Source organism: Rhinopithecus roxellana, chromosome 2 (assembly GCF_007565055.1).
Source record: "Rhinopithecus roxellana isolate Shanxi Qingling chromosome 2, ASM756505v1, whole genome shotgun sequence".
Lineage (NCBI taxonomy): Eukaryota > Metazoa > Chordata > Mammalia > Primates > Cercopithecidae > Rhinopithecus > Rhinopithecus roxellana.
This window is the reverse complement of record NC_044550.1, coordinates 145,412,968-145,429,601: the sequence shown is the minus strand read 5'-3', so window position 1 is coordinate 145,429,601 and position 16,634 is coordinate 145,412,968. Positions and strand designations below refer to the sequence as shown.

The 16,634-nt window shown below is 36.3% G+C and overlaps 1 protein-coding gene and 1 pseudogene across 1 annotated transcript in view; both read right to left on the bottom strand.

The window, feature by feature from the left end:
- The window catches only part of SLC30A9 (solute carrier family 30 member 9), a 106,614-nt gene that overhangs the window by 63,743 nt on the left and 26,237 nt on the right, over nt 1-16,634 (bottom strand). Inside the window, exons 3-6 of the mRNA XM_010384874.2 lie at nt 13,524-13,583; nt 11,192-11,291; nt 8,647-8,739; nt 8,193-8,275 (exon numbers count right to left, since the gene is read on the bottom strand). Coding sequence (XP_010383176.1) covers nt 8,193-8,275; nt 8,647-8,739; nt 11,192-11,291; nt 13,524-13,583 — 336 coding nt within the window. The remainder of the gene's footprint in view (nt 1-8,192; nt 8,276-8,646; nt 8,740-11,191; nt 11,292-13,523; nt 13,584-16,634) is intronic.
- On the bottom strand, nt 1,296-2,840 carry LOC104679328 (annotated as a pseudogene).

Below are 16,634 nucleotides of genomic sequence, written 5' to 3'. Positions count from 1 at the left end.
AAAATTAATTCAAGATGGATTAGAGACTTAAATGTTAGCCCTAAAACCATAAAAACCCTAGAAGAAACCTAGGCAATATCATTCAGGACATAGGCATGGGCAAGGACTTCATGACTAAAACACCAAAAGCAATGGGAACAAAAGCCAGAATTGACAAATGGGATCTAATTAAACTAAACAGCTTCTGCACAGCAAAAGAAACTGCCATCAGAGTGAACAGGCAACCTGCAGAATGGGAGAAAATTTTTGCAATCTACCCATTCTACCCATCTGACAAAGGGCTAATATCCAGAACCTACAAAGAACTCAAACAAATCTACAGGAAAAAATCAAACAACCCCATCAAAAGTGGGCAAAGGATATGAACAGACTATTCTCAAAAGAAGACATTTATGCAGCCAACGTACACATGAAAAAATGCTTATCATCACTGGCCATCAGAGAAATGCAAATCAAAACCACAATGAGAGATACCATCTCATACCAGTTAGAATGGCGATCATTAAAAAGTCAGGAAACAGCAGATGCTGGAGAGGATGTGGAGAAACAGGAACACTTTTACACTGTTGGTGGGACTGCAAACTAGTTCAACCATTGTGGAAGACAGTGTGGTGATTCCTCAAGGATCTAGAACTAGAAATACCATTTGACCCAGCCATCCCATTACTGGACATATACCCAAAGGATTATAAATCATGCATCTATAAAGACACATGCACAAGTATGTTTGTTGCAGCACTATTCACTATAGCAAAGACTTGGAACCAACCCACATGTCCATCAATGATAGATTGGATTAAGAATATGTGGCACATATACACCATGGAATACTATGTAGCCATAAAAAAGGATGAGTTCATGTCCTTTGTAGGGACATGGATGAAACTAGAAAACCATCATTCTCAGCAAACTATCGCAAGGACAGAAAACCAAATACCACATGTTCTCACTCATAGGTGGGAATTGAACAATGAGAACACTTGGACACAGGAAGGGGAACATGACACACCGGGGCCTGTCGTGGGGTGGGAGGAGGGGGAAGGGATGGCATTGGGGGATATACCTAATATAAATGATGAGTTGACGGTTGCAGCACAACAGCATGGCGCATGTATACATATGTAACAAACCTGCACATTGTGCACATGTACCCTAGAACGTTAAGTATAATTAAAAAAAAGAGTGATAACCATAACAGATTAAAACACATTGATATATTTTTTAAAAATGCTCAATGATGGGCCATTATCTTTGAAAGAGCAAAAATAAATAAATAAATAAACCATGCCAGTTTTATTCCCATTGAATATTTATACCTTGGACAGCAAACCCTGCTCACATAAATTACAAAACAGATACGATAAAACATGGGTTGAAAAACGACCAGAGTATGCACCTATAGTACTGTACACTAAATAAAATATAGGAGGCAATACTTAGAGGCCAGAAACACTCCTTACAAGTCACTTATGAAATCATAATTTACAGTAAAAATTAGCACATCCCAAGGCTCAATTTTTCTTGTCACTTACAGTAGAATATTTTGTTGCTATTGCTACACTTTAGTTTACATTAACTACATTCTAACCGATAAATGCAGAAAGCAAGTGTAAAGCACATAGATTATGCTTTAAGTGTAGGTCCCATACGTATGACAGTTTTGTTCAAGACTAACAGATTTTTGCATCTTTTTTTAAACTTATTAAATGGCTAGTGGGAAAGATTTGTGCTTGTGATCAGCTCTTAACTTCAATTTTTACATCAAGGGATCCCTGAAAACCATCTTTCTCACTGTGCCCAATGTTCTCACCATACGCTTTACACTCTATGCAAATTTCAGTGTCCATGGTAAGGTTGGTGAACTGTACAGCAAGGAGGGGATGCAGGTATTTGGGCTGCAGGAGTTTGCCATAGCAGAGATAATTCTGCAGAGGAAAACCAAGGTAGGTGCCCAGTCCAAAATACTCCACATTTCCATCTTTATCCTTATCTTCCTCTCACTAGCCAGTGCACTGAATAGGAAAGACATACTCATTATACTTCATCACTGGGTAAGTCTCCAAGAACTCACTCTCGGGAGGCTTAGGTTTGAAGCCTAGAACTTGCTTGAGCTTTATAATAACACACAGTTTTGTAGCCATAAGTTTCGTCATTTCATCCAGAGCAATTTCCCAGTCACTCAAGCTTGAATCTGCAGAACTTTCGCTCACCTCATTCATGATTAAAGTCTCCTTGTTCACTGGGCACATTGTCACAATCTTCAAAAATCATGTCATCCTTCTGGGCTGAATCTTTGCACTTTTCCAGGAACCTAACTACGTTCAGCACATACGCCTCACAGTGCTTGCGATCATTAGGATGAAAGGCAGTTTCAGTCTTCTGGATCTGAGATATCTGTGTTAATCCTGGTGGGGTCCTGATATGTGGTCCTGATATGTGGGCTTCAGTTCACTGATGGTGAGCAGCACCACTTGGATGATTCCGACGAAGATGCCATCCAGGCAGCCATAACATATTATGTAGAACAGAAGGATCTTAAACCAACTGCCACCGGTCCTGCCCCAAAACTCCTTCTTCTCTGAGTTCCAGATGAATTTCTTCCAACTGCCCTCCTCCTTGGCTTTCCTGCAGGTCATGGCAACGGTGGGTCAGCAGCTGCCGCAGTCGGAAGGGCAGGTGGCTTCGGGACGCACCCTGGCGCTCTCTGACGCGTTGCTCGTTGTCTCTGGCCTGGCTCTCCGCAGACAGGACACGCCACTGCCACTGCGGATCTGAGTGCTTCTGTTAAACTTCTAACAGCATGGGAAGTACATAAAGCTGACTGACATTTAATTCAAACAATGAATCTACTGTTGAAATGACTTTACAGCAGAGTAAGTTTTGTATTTAAACACTGCTTTCCCCTGTATTTTTACATTGAATGCATTAAGAAATATAAGGTCTGCAGCAAAAGCTAATTTTCTAAGCCATTCAGTGTTTGATAATAGTGGTTGACAGGTAGGTCTTCTTACTCAGAAAAATTTCAGTTTTGAATTTTTCAATCCTGAGCTCAAAAAATGGCAGTAAAACTGCTAAACCACTGAAATGCAGTGTAGATGGACAAGTCAGGATAATCAGCTTCTATTTCTTTCAGTGGTTAAGTCCACAAGTTCAAAGGTGATACTACTGGTTCAATAGCAAACAAGAGATTTAAGTATTTTCCACAAAGTTCCTACTCATGACAAATATTTTCTGCGAAGCATCTACCAATGAAAAGGCTTTAAACATCTTATGTTTTCACAAGCTTTATAAATTTGTCCAACTAAGGCTTTTTCTGCTCTACACATATTTTTACCACCACCATCTAGGTAAGACATCTTAGGTAAGATTCCACATCAGGTTTACTGAATTAGTATTTTCACATCTTCTTTGAAAATATTCTTGTGTCACTGGGCGCAGTGGCTCACACCTGTAATCCCAGCACTTTGAGAGGACAAGGTGGGAGGATCATAAGGTCAGGAGATCGAGACCATCCTGACTAACATGGTGAAACTCCATCTCTACTAAAAATACAAAAAAAAAACTAGCTGGGCATGGTGGCACACATCTGTAATCCCAGCTACTCGGGAGACTGAGGCAGGAGAATCGCTTGAACCCAGGAGGCGGAGGTTGCAGTGAGCTGAGATAATGCCACTGCACTCCAGCCTGGCGACACAGCGAGACTCCGTCTCAAAAACAAAACAAACAAACAAAAAAAATTCTTGCCTGTGGTTGTTCCACACAGACTATTCACAAAGGGTAATTCTTCAGTCTCTTCAAACTCAGCACTCACTCCTCAAATAGTATTGGTACATAGGTCAACTTATCAAGAGCCAAGGAAGATCATTCAAAATCATTTGCCTTGCTTTCTAATTGACTACTGCTGTCTGTCCCCAGCGTCCTCAACTCTTGAAGCAACTAGTCTTGTCTAAAGACTACTGTCCTGGATATATTTCTTCAGCTGCTCAAATTAAACAGGACTTAATTTACTTGTCATTAGAAAACTACTTTCTTTGCTTGACTAATAAGCCACTCAGAAATCACAACTTTGGTTGCAGCCTCATTTTCATTTTCTATTTTTGTGAACAAATTCTGCTGTAATAGATTCCATCTTAAATTTTCTAGTTTTTCTGACTATTACACTCCTGTGAATTAGGAATACTATCATGATTGATTAATCTAGTAATGTCAACATATATTATATTCTTTTAACTCAGCTATGGTGTCACTGCATAGTAGGCACAGTACTTTGCCATCTAATTCAATAAAAAATAATCCATGCTCAACTGTGACTTAAAAGCACAACACTAGATGTCTACTTTTCTTACTCACCAGATAGGCATGCACTCATACATAAAAAAAAAAAGAGGTCATGTACAAGGATACCTATGACATTTGAAATAACTATTGAATTATAACTGTTACTGAATTATAGTATACTGAGCAGCAGTGCAAAGTGACAGGAGCACCACATGTGGTCTCTGTTGGAGCTACTCAACTCTGCTGTTGATATGCAAAGGCAGCCATAGACAATATGTAAATAAAAGATCATGGCTACATCCCAATAAAATTTTATTTGTGGACTCTGAAATTTAAATTTCATTTAATTTTCATCTGTCACAAAATATTGTTATTCTTTTGCTTTTTTGTCAGTCATTAAAATATGAAAACCACTCTTGGCTTATAAACTATACATAAACAGGCGGTGGACCAGAGTTGTTCCATGGGCCATAGTTTGTCAACTCTGGCTACTGAAGACAGATTCCGTAACACCAGCAAAAGTTATTTATTAAGAGCCAGGGACATAGGTTGTTGTAAGCTATCTAGGAAGCCATCCTCTATTAAAATTGATTACACTAAAATCCAAAACTATAAACAAAAAAACCCCACAGAGTTGACAGGCAATTTTAGAATTAGACTTGCTAGAAATAAACAATGTGTGGACACTGACCCTGATGTAGAATGCCGAAGGAACCGTTATGCTCTCTTTGGTTAAAGGGCCTTAGGTTAAAAATAGGGTGATAAGAAAGATTAAAATGAACTGGCAGTCAGTTCATGTTGGAAAAACTAAATTGCAATGCACTGTCAAGAAACCAAAAGAGAAGGTGAAAAAAAAAAAGGAACAAACTTAGGGCTTTCAACAGCCATGCAAGGCAAACTTTATTAACTTCTCAAACCCTAGGCAAGTGCAGTCCCTTTCTAATACTAATAAAAATCAATGTCGTTGATAAGAAGTATGAACACTAAAAAATAAATTGTTCTATCAAATCAGAAAAGGGAATAGCAGCAATCATACTGTTCTGAGAAACCCTCACGATGCTCAATAAAATCTGTTAGTCATTTAACAGATAAAGTTGGCCTGATTATCAAAGAAAAATATGTATACATTTTTCATAAATACTAGCACATAGATCTCTACTTTAATTCTCACACATTACCATATATAAGTGCCCAATAGTAAAAGAACTATATAACTGCACTGGCAATATCTAATTCCCCAATGGAATATGCCCTATCTGATTGTATCCCATATTAGCACCTGTATTACCTATAAAGAAACTCAATGGCAACCATTAACTGAATAGTATATCAGAATTTCCAGGACTACCTGTCCCTGGTATGTATTTCTTCCATTGAAAGTAAATACTCCACTTCTGTAAATTTAAGTGCAGCTCTCTTTAGCATATCTGTGGATAAAGATAGTCAGCTAAGCATGGTGGTATACACCTGTAGTCCTGGCTACTCAGGACGCTGAGGCAGGATGATCACTTGAGCCCAGGAGTTCAAGGCTATAATTCACTATGATTGCACCTGAGAATAGCCACTGTATTCCAGCCTGGGCAACACAGTGAGACCCCATCTCTTAAAAAAAAAAAAAAAGATAATCAACAACTTTTTCTGACACCAAAAATCCTTTGATACTAGGATTCACTGTCTCCTTCAAACTTTTGAAAATGCCAAACCAATGATTTTAAAAACTTGGATTTTACAAGGAAAACTACACTTATTCAACATCTAGATGATTTAATGTTATATATTCCAGGTCACAAGAATCTCAAATATACTCCTTATTCCTCCTGACTAGATTAGCTGAAAGGAGACACGCCATTTTCAATTTTGCCAAGAAAGGAATCATCAACAGAAGGTCAATCACTTTCTTTGTCAGAATTAAAGCTATTCGAGAACATCCTAGATCTTCAACCAAAGGGCAAATGAGAGGATTATTAAGACTGACAGCTTACTACCGGCAATGGATAGTTAACTTTTCTAAAACAGTTCAACCAACACCATCACATGAACTAACTAAAACAGACATCCTGACCTTTTAATATATACTGGAATATTTATAAATAAAATGATACAATGTCTGGACCTGGTTTCAAAGTAATCCAGTAGAATGAAGGTTAGTGAGAGGGATATACATTAAACAAGGCTGGCCATGTGTTGATAGCTGTAAAGCCAGATGATGGGCATTAAAAGGTTATTATACTTTTCTCTGCGCTTCTGAATATGTTTGAAATTCCCCTACTAAAAAGAGGGAAAACCAAATTTCAAGATAGACTGTTAGAAAATATTTAGAACAAATAAAACTAACGTGGTTAGATTTTGGTTAAAATCCACCAAAAACTTATTTAAATCAATTTTAAAAGACACACAATCTAATAGAAAAGTGAACAAAACATATAAAAATTATTACAGAAGAACTAAGAAAAACCAATACACATAGAAGATAATCAACCTCAGTAGCAGTCAGAGATATTCAAAATTAAACGAGGTACCATCTGTTGCCCATCAAATACACAAAAAAGTTAAAATCTTGTTAATATCCAGCATGGGCAAGGGTATGAAAAAATAGTCACACTCATACACTGTGATTGTAAATGTAAACTGGTACCATATTTCCTTCAGAGAGTAATTCTTTAGGATCTATCAAATTTTTAAATACCTATGCCATTTGATCCTAAAATTATACTACTAACACTCAATCCTACGTAAATATTCACAATTATCTAACATGTTAAAAAAATAAGAATATTTATTGATGTCTTCTTTGTAACTGAAAAACCGAAGAACATAAATCTTGCTACATCCATACAATGGGGTACTATACAACTGTTGAAAAGAATGAGGTATATTTCTATATGTAGATATGGAAAACAGTTATGATTACACCAGTATCTATAAAGAGCAAGATGTACAACAATATGTATGGTATCATCCCATTTATGTCTTTGTTGCCCAGGGTGGTCTCAAACTCCTGGGCTCAAGTGATCCCCCCACCTCAGCCTCCTGAGTAGCTGGGATTACAGGCAAGTAGCTGGGACTACAGACATGTGCCACCACACCTGGCTCCTAAGAGTCTTACTTGCATATACATTTCAAACACCAAGTACAGCTTCTTGTTCATAGTGGGTACTGGATAAATACCTGCTGAATTAATTAATGTAGCTGAGTTAATAGACCTTTCTGTAAAAAAGCAATTGCTATGATATGGCTCTGTGTCCACACCCAAGTCTCATCTCGAATTATAATAGCCATAATCACCACGTACTGAGGACAGGACATGGTGGGAAGTGACTGGATCATGGGGACGGTCTCCCCCATACTGTTCTTGCGATACTTAGTTCTCGAGATGTGATGGTTTTATAAGTGTTTGACGGTTCCTCTTACACATAAGCTGTCTCTCGCCTGACACCATGTTAAGACGTGCCTGCTTCTCCTTGCGCCATGATTGTAAGCTTCCTGAGGCCTCTCCAGTTATGTGGAACTGTGAGTCAGTTAAATCTCCTTTGTTTATAAACTACCCAGTCTTGGGTAGTATCTTTGTAGTAGTGTGAAAACAGACTAATACAGCAATTACTTCCTATTCTATCACTTTTATAACAAGTATAATCTTCAAACCAGATGATAAGTTCTGATAGTTATATGCCTTATAAAAATGATAAACTGTAGCTTCTCTTCCTCTCATCATCTTCAAAAAGCTATATAGGAGAAAACAAAAACACAGTTCCTGTTTTTGTGAAATAATTGAATCCCAAAACGGAAACTAGTATTTGCTGGAAGCAACAGAGCCTAGGCCAACAGGTATGCTAGCACTAGAGAGTTCTTACAGGCACAGTTCTCACCTACAAGTTACTTTTCAATTAACTTGACTTTAAATTGAATATACTTACTTTCTCTGTATTCTATTTCTGCTTCCTTACGCAATTTTTTCTCTCTGGCAAGAGCTTCAGGGCTTCCCCAAACTTCCAAAGATCTGTCATACACACATGGTCACCACAAGGAACAATTTTAATGACCTTATTGACATCACATTTAAATCTAAATTCTCTAATGAGAATCTTAAAACAAAGCATAAGATGCTTTCAGAGAAACATAAAGAACTTAAGGAACTTTTCCAAATGAAATCTAAAGAATTAGAGTAAATTCAACAGCAAATTTTCTTACACATTATGACATATATTTAGTTAATGAGTACATATTAGTAACTCACAAATATACAAATTTGCAAATACAAAACTATTGTTTTTAAAAAGTCATTTAAAACATTCTGGATCTGTCTAAAATCTATTTTTATTAATCCAAAATTTGGCTTGCACTTTTATTCTGAAAGAACTATGTTCTTACTTTGCCTCCACATCTGATCTCAAGTATACAGTAAAAGACTCAGTATCTTCATGGGGACTTCGTCGTCTGATTTTTCGAAGTTGTTCTAGATCACTAGAGAAAGAAACATGTTGAATTCATTCAGACAAAGTGCATATAGTTTATATACTTAAAGAGGATTACTACGGGCAGATAAAAGCAACAACACTGATCCCCATCTTAGAGGAATATAGATGTGAATGGCTTTTAAAGATCAGTTTAAACATGACATTTTGTATACAAAAAATATTCTAGAGACAGTGAAAAAAAATTACTCTTGATGCTCAGTGTAGACACCACAATATAATATGTAGAGATTCAATTCCCTCACCAATGCTTATATTTTTATCTGCTATGGGCACACCACTGCCATCTCTAATATATGGGAAAAAAAGTGAAAAGTTAGGTAATGCATGGGGGCTCATTCCCAGCACTTTGGGAAGCCGAAGCAGGTGGATCACCTGAGGTCAGGAGTTCGAGATCAGCCTGCTCAACATGGTGAAACCCCGTCTCCACTAAAAAAAAATACAAAAATTAGCTGGGTGTAGTGGTGCCTGCCTGTAGTCCCAGCTACTCAGGAGGCTGAGGCAGGAGAATAGCTTGAATCCAGGAGGCAGAGGTTACAGTGAGCCAAGATCATGCCACTGTACTTCAGCCTGGAGACAAAGCAAGACTCCGTCTCGGCCGGGCGCGGTGGCTCAAGCCTGTAATCCCAGCACTTTGGGAGGCCGAGACGGGCGGATCACGAGGTCAGGAGATCGAGACCATCCCGGCTAATATGGTGAAACCCCGTCTCTACTAAAAATACAAAAAACTAGCCGGGCGAGGTGGCGGGCGCCTGTAGTCCCAGCTACTTGGGAGGCTGAGGCAGGAGAATGGTGTAAACCCAGGAGGCGGAGCTTGCAGTGAGCTGAGATCCGGCCACTGCACTCCAGCCTGGGCGACAGAGCGAGACTCCGTCTCAATTAAAAAAAAAAAAAAAAAAAAAAAAAGACTCCGTCTCAAAAAAAAAGTGAAAAATAGGCAAGGTGTGGTAGCTCACACCTGTGATCCCAGCACTTTGGGAGGCTGAGGTGGGTGGATCACTTGATGTCAGGAGTTCGAGACTAGCCTGTGCAACCTGCAAAACCCCGTCTCTACAAAAAATACAAAAATTAGCCAGGTGTGGTGGCACACAGCCGTAGTCCCAGCTACTCGGGAGGCTGAGGTCAGAGAATCACTGGAGCGTAAGGAGGTAGAGGCTGCAGTGAGCCACGACTGTGCCACTGCACTCCAGCCTGGGCAACAGAGTGAGACCCTGTCTTTAAAAAAAAAAAAAAAGAAGAAGAAAGAACATGGATTAGAATATCATCCCTCTACTTAAGAATGTAAGTTAAAAATTTACAGTCATTATTGGTTTATATGTAGATTAATACTAAGTGGTAATATCTATTCAAAGGTATGAAGTCATAAAGAGTATATGTCAATTACATGTTATTTATTTTCCTTTCCTTTCTTAAATTCTGAAAGGCTTACATATTCATCAAGTCACTGCTAAATAGTCATTCTATATTTAATCATGGATCTTCCTACAGAAATTTTGTAAAAGCAATGAAATAAGCTATAAATAAAAAGTCTGTGACTATGTCATGTTATCAAGTTCTAGAAATTAAACCTAGATTTAAAAAACATCAATAGCCATCACATGTTAGTAAAAATGTATGGATCAGCTTTCAAAAGATACATATTCTAGTTCTCCCTGTCACTGACTCACTTAAATGAGCTGGGTCAATCACTAACATCTTATATTATGTTCATCCTGGCCTACTAAAGTGGAGACAGCAATGCCTAATCCACTTAATTCACAAAATTTTTGTGAGAACTAAATCAAGATTATAATTGGTTGTTGATGTAATAGTTATAGAAGTTAAAAATTATAGGAATACCTATTTCTTGATATATACCAAAGTGGCTGTGACAATGAGGAAGACTGAAGAAAAGATCATCTGATTTCTTTAACTGGCACACAAAGGAAGGAGAAAAGTTTAAATCTGTGACTAACATAATTTCAATAAATATAAATATGAGAAATTAATAATAACAGATATTGGAAAGTAGTAAAAATAATTTATATTCAACAGAAACCACAGTTGGGAGCATGAATATAAATTTAACTCTAAATTAAGTACTCAACTCTGCTGGCCAAAAAACCAAAAAAGTCAAACATACAAATATGCAAATAATCTTACTGAGAATTCTGTCACATACCAATGACTTAAAATTTAACTCCTATGGAGAGGTTTTGAAGAACTTACCATTGTGGGTTTAAGAAACTAAGAAAGACTAGAATTGCTAATGCTGGGGCAGGATTCAGTTTAGTTTGCTAATAATTTTTAACATTTTTGACTGAATAAAAATATTTCTTCATTTTAAGGAGCCAGTAGCAAATGTTCCATATATGGATGGTAGCAGGTAACACACTCTAATAAAGGAAAAGTTATTTAGATTATTTAGATATGGCACATGGCTACATTTTTTTTTAAATTACCTGGATTTGAGGCAGAACTCATTTATTGCTCTGACTCCAGTGATGAAATTATTCTGAGTGTACTTTGATCCATACTCCCTTTTCTTAAGGACTGCTTTAACTAAACAAAAAAGAGGAAAACATAATAAATATGCACACTGAAAATCACATGTGAAGATGAATATAGGCTGATATTTAAGAGGCTTCACGAAGGTAATTTCACAGAAAACTGATCTTTTTCACTGAATGACATCAGAGAAAAAATTACCCAAGTGCAGAATAGGATGAAATTGCATTTGTAGCCATCTAGTTTTTGTCTCTATAGATCATCTATAACTGATGCCAAAATGTCAACCTCTGCCTAAAGAACACCTTGAATAGGTATTACTGGTCTGTCTAAATAATATTAGTAAAATTTAAATTGCTTAGAGTCTAAATGAAAATGAACTGAAGTTTCGATAAAAAATTACAGAGTATTGGGAGGCTGAGGCAGGTGGATGACTTGAGATCAGGAGTTTGAGACCAGCCTGGCCAACATGGTGAAACTCTGTCTCTACTAAAAAAATACAAAAATTGGCCAGGTGTGGTGGTAGGTGCCTGTAATCCCAGCTTCTCAGGAGGCTGAGGCATGAGAATCACTTGAACCTGGAAGGCAGAGGTGGCAGTGAGACAGATCATGCCACTGTACTCCAGCCTAGGCTACAAAGTCAGACTCTGTCCAAAAAAAAAAAAAAATTACAGAGTAGTTGAGTGCTTTTCAAATTGTGAGGTGAAATCAGCATTTCATACAAAGCAGAACTATAAAGTAATTAAAGACTACTACATATAAGTACTTTTTTGTGAAAACCTTTGTTTCATTTACATATACTAATTTACATGTATACTAGTTGCTAATTAGTATTTCTTACGTGGGTTGCAGTCATAAAAGTTTAAAGTCACTAGACCATTTCACATAATGTAATACAACTAAAGAAAAGGATGGAATAATTTCATCAGTTAAAAATTACAAAAAAATTCATTACAGATTATAAGTTAAATATTGCCTTCTAATAAATTGTTTTCTATTGTCAATTATCAAACTGCTCATAAAAAGGCCAGCGACACCAACACCAATACCAGTTTGGCATCAATTATAGTCTGTGAGTTAAAAATTACAGAACATTGGTCTATGTTAATAAATCATTATAAGGTGAGACTTTTGGTCAAATGATACAGATAAATAAGCAAATACCTTAAGTGCAAGAGCAAAATAACAAACTCATGTGTTCTATTTCAAATTGTCACCTATTCACTTCATGTTCTATTCTCACATTTATTATTTCACAATTTTCTGTTCTACTTCCAAGTTGAAAGAGCAAATTCAGCCTAAGATTACCTATCACTACAGTGGGTAAAAAGACTCCTAAAATAATACATACTTACATTAAATGCACAAACATTGGGTAATAAGAATATTTCAGAAATAAAGTTCAATAAAAAAATCAAAACCTTATCTGAAAAAAATACATAAAGGAAATACAGATTTTTTTTTTTTCTGCATGAGTTTCAGGTCTCTAAACTGCCTTTTACATTTAAAAAAAGTTTTTTTATTTTAAATGTCTTCCAAATAGGTAAAAAATCCTGGCCCAGGTTATTAATGATGAAGATGAGGATGATAATGATAATCATGGCTGCTATAACAACATTAGTTAATTGACTGTCTACCATGTGTTAATCAAAGTTACCCTAGAAAAGAAGTCTCATTTTCAAGCACCACATTATAGGGGAGAAAACTAAGCCTCAGAGAAGTCAAGTAAATTGCCCAAGGTCAGCCAGCTGGTAAGAACTGGAGTCACAAATTTAGTCCAGTTTTGTCTGATGCCAAAGCCACAGTGCTATTAATGATAGAGTTGCTGCCTCCATGAAACAGCTGCTTTGGAGATGAGAACCATAGCCTGTTAAACAGAAAAGAGCTACAAATGGGAATTCCTTCAATTTCTCCCAGAAAAGAAAGTCAGACAAGAACGGCCAAACTCTACCTGGATTTGAATAAGCAGTAGCTGAAAGGTGTGGGCCTCTTGTTCTTTAATTGCATTACTCTTCTAAAACTGATAATGCAATTGATGATTCTTATTTGCCATTATTCCTTTCTTTGGGCTTTTGAAAAAATTTGTGACAAAAATGCAAAATAAATTTAATGGAAAATTACTTTAATATGTAAGAGAATAAATCCTTATGGTCAATCTATTTAAATAAAAGCAAAAATAAACTATACTCTTAGAATAATATAACTATGAAGACCTCTACATAAACCAATGTTATATATTTAATTCAAAACATTTCTGTAATAAAAAATAGGATAAAATATATTTACCTCTTACTTGGAGAGGTTCTTGCTTAAGTGGAGCTTTGAGTTCTGCACCTATATCTTCTGCTGTAAAGTTTATTAAAACAAGTTTACACTGAACAACTGCTTTCACACAAATCTATAAACTTAATTAATATTAGCCAATGTAATATAGCAATGCATAAAAACGACAACGTATCATAGACCATGTTGGATTCATCTTAAGAATGTAAGAGTAGTTAAACATTACAATAGCTATTTATCTCATTAGCAGATTAAAGAGAACTGTACAATCATTTCAGAAGCTAAAGAAAAAGCATTTAATACAATTCAACATCCATGCAAATCTCAAACGCTTTTAGAAAATTAGGACAAAAATGGCCGGGCGCGGTGGCTCAAGCCTGTAATTCCAGCACTTTGGGAGGCCGAGACGGGTGGATCACGAGGTCAGGAGATCGAGACCATCCTGGCTAACACGGTGAAACCCCATCTCTACTAAAAAATACAAAAAACTAGCCGGGCGAGGTGGCGGGCGCCTGTAGTCCCAGCTACTCGGGAAGGCAGGAGAATGGCGTGAACCCGGGAGGCGGAGCTTGCAGTGAGCTGAGATCCGGTCACTGCACTCCAGCCCGGGCGACAGAGCGAGACTCCTGTCTCAAAAAAAAAAAAAAAGAAAATTAGGACAAAAAGGAATTTAAAGGGTAAAACAAACCTACAACAAACATTGTCTTTAATGGTGAACGTTTAAATGCATTTTTAAATTAAGGAACAAAAGAATGCGCAGTTCTTCCATTTAAAACTGTACAGAGATACCATTCAATGAATAAAGAAGGATTATCAAGTGGGACTGGGACAACTCTACAACCCTATACCTACAAAAAAATGCATTAAATAAGAAAAATTTGAATCTACTTCCCCCCATAAAGAAAAAACAATTACAGGTAGATTAATTAATTATTTAAATGTTAAGGTATTTACATGCCTCATAGTAGACAATATAGAAAACTTTTATGGTACAGAAAGATTTCTTAAACAAGATATAAACAACACAAGAAAAACTGGATAAATTTCTGCTAAATTAAAACTCAGAAAAACTTTATTAAATAATCCCATAAAAAACAGAAAAAAGAAAGGCCTCAAACTGAGAGAAGATATTTCCAACAAACAGAATCAACAAAAGTAATCAAGAATATTTAAATAAGTCCTCTAGATCAAGAAAATGACAATCCATTAGAAAAAAATAGGAAGGACAATCTTGCAGAGAAAAGGATATACAAATAACCAATAAACATTTGAAAAAATGTCTGCCTCATCATTTAATAGAGTCCAAATGAAATCACAAGATGCTATTTTATAACCATCAGATCAAGAAAAAGGAAAATATGACAATATCTAATATTGGCAAGGGTATGGCACAATGAAAACGCATACACTGCTGGTGGAAATATAAACGGGCACAATACCTTGGTAAACAAGTAGGCATTATCTACTATAGTTGAACACAGGCATAAATTATGACCCAGCAATTCTTCTAGGTCAATATATTTGGCTTCAAGGAACTCTTGCACGAGGGCACAAGGACAGAGGTACGTGAGTGTTCAGAGTACTGCCCATTAGCAAAATAATAGATAGATAGATAGAGAGATAGAACATGTTATATTCATACAACATTTCATACAGCAATGAATAATAACAAACATAATAATGGCCATCTTTCTCTGAGCTTTTACTGTGTGCTAAGTACTAATCTAAGCATGTATCAACTCATTTAACTTATACAACATCCCTGAGCAGTATGTGCTATAATTATCTCCAAGAAAATTAATGAACCAGACACACACACCAATAAGATAAATCTTAGCAACTAAATTTAATGAAAGAAGTAAATCACAAAAGAACACATACAATAAGCTATCACAATGAAGTTCACAAACAAGCAAAAATAAACAATCAGGGCTATATACAAATGTACAAAGCTATTTCCTTTTTTTTCACATGGATACATAGGACAAATGGAGATGTGAGGATGTGATCAAGACAGTGAAGTTCTTAGCTTGAGTAGTAAATTCCAAGGTTTGATTTTATGTTTTTTAACATATATGCATTATAATATCCTTTTGTATGTATCAAATACATTGTAAAAGTCTCACCCTTAAAACAGTTTCCATTATATTTATATCCTCATTCAATTAATATTTCAGAGTTTATGAAGAGTGGCTACATTTACTAAGTATTTAACATGTGCCATGTACTGTCCTATGCACTTTACAAATTATTTCATTTAATTGTCCCAAAATTGCTCTGAGTGAAAATACTATTATCTTCATCTTATGAGGAAACTGAGACACAGAGATTATTATAACTTCCCCCAAAGTCACAGAGCCAGTTTTCCTTATTATGAGGAAACTGCGGGATAGAAAGGTTTTGTAAATTCTCCCATAGTCACACAGCTAGTATTTTAAACATGGAGGTACAGTTATTTTGATTACTCTATACTCTTAACCACTTTCCTGTATTGCCTGTGTTTAGAACAATATTTAATTTTATGTGTAGGTATTTGTGTATTTTTCTAGGGGGTAAAGAAGGAGTAGATAATGGATTACCAACATGCAGATCACTGGAACCTCCTGAAAACAGCAGTTTCTGGACAAGAATGGGAATGGACACAGTAGTTGAGGAGAAAATAGGAGATTAAATGGAAGCAGTATTTGGACTTTCAGCAGGAGCTGAAAAAGAGAATCAATCAAGGAAAGGTTGACTGCATTTTACATAGAGATGGGAATGATGCAATAACCATGAAGAAAATATAAAGTAGGCTAACAGAATAATCCCAAAAGCAAAGTCCTTGAGCAGATGAGATAGTAGGGGACTCAGAATATAAGTCTCTGAAAACATGGAATGAAACAGAAATTAACTAATTCCACATATGTAGATTATGAGTTCATTTAAATGATATGGAACACCACTAAGTCTGACTACTTAACTGTGGTACATTTGTACTTCTGACATCTTATTGTTTTCAGTTTACCATTTTGTTTTCTTTGCTTTTATTTTTATTTCGCTTTTCCTGCCATCTCTTAGATTGAAAAAGTTTTCTATATTGTCCTCCCAATTGCTATTTAGAATTTCCAAGACTAT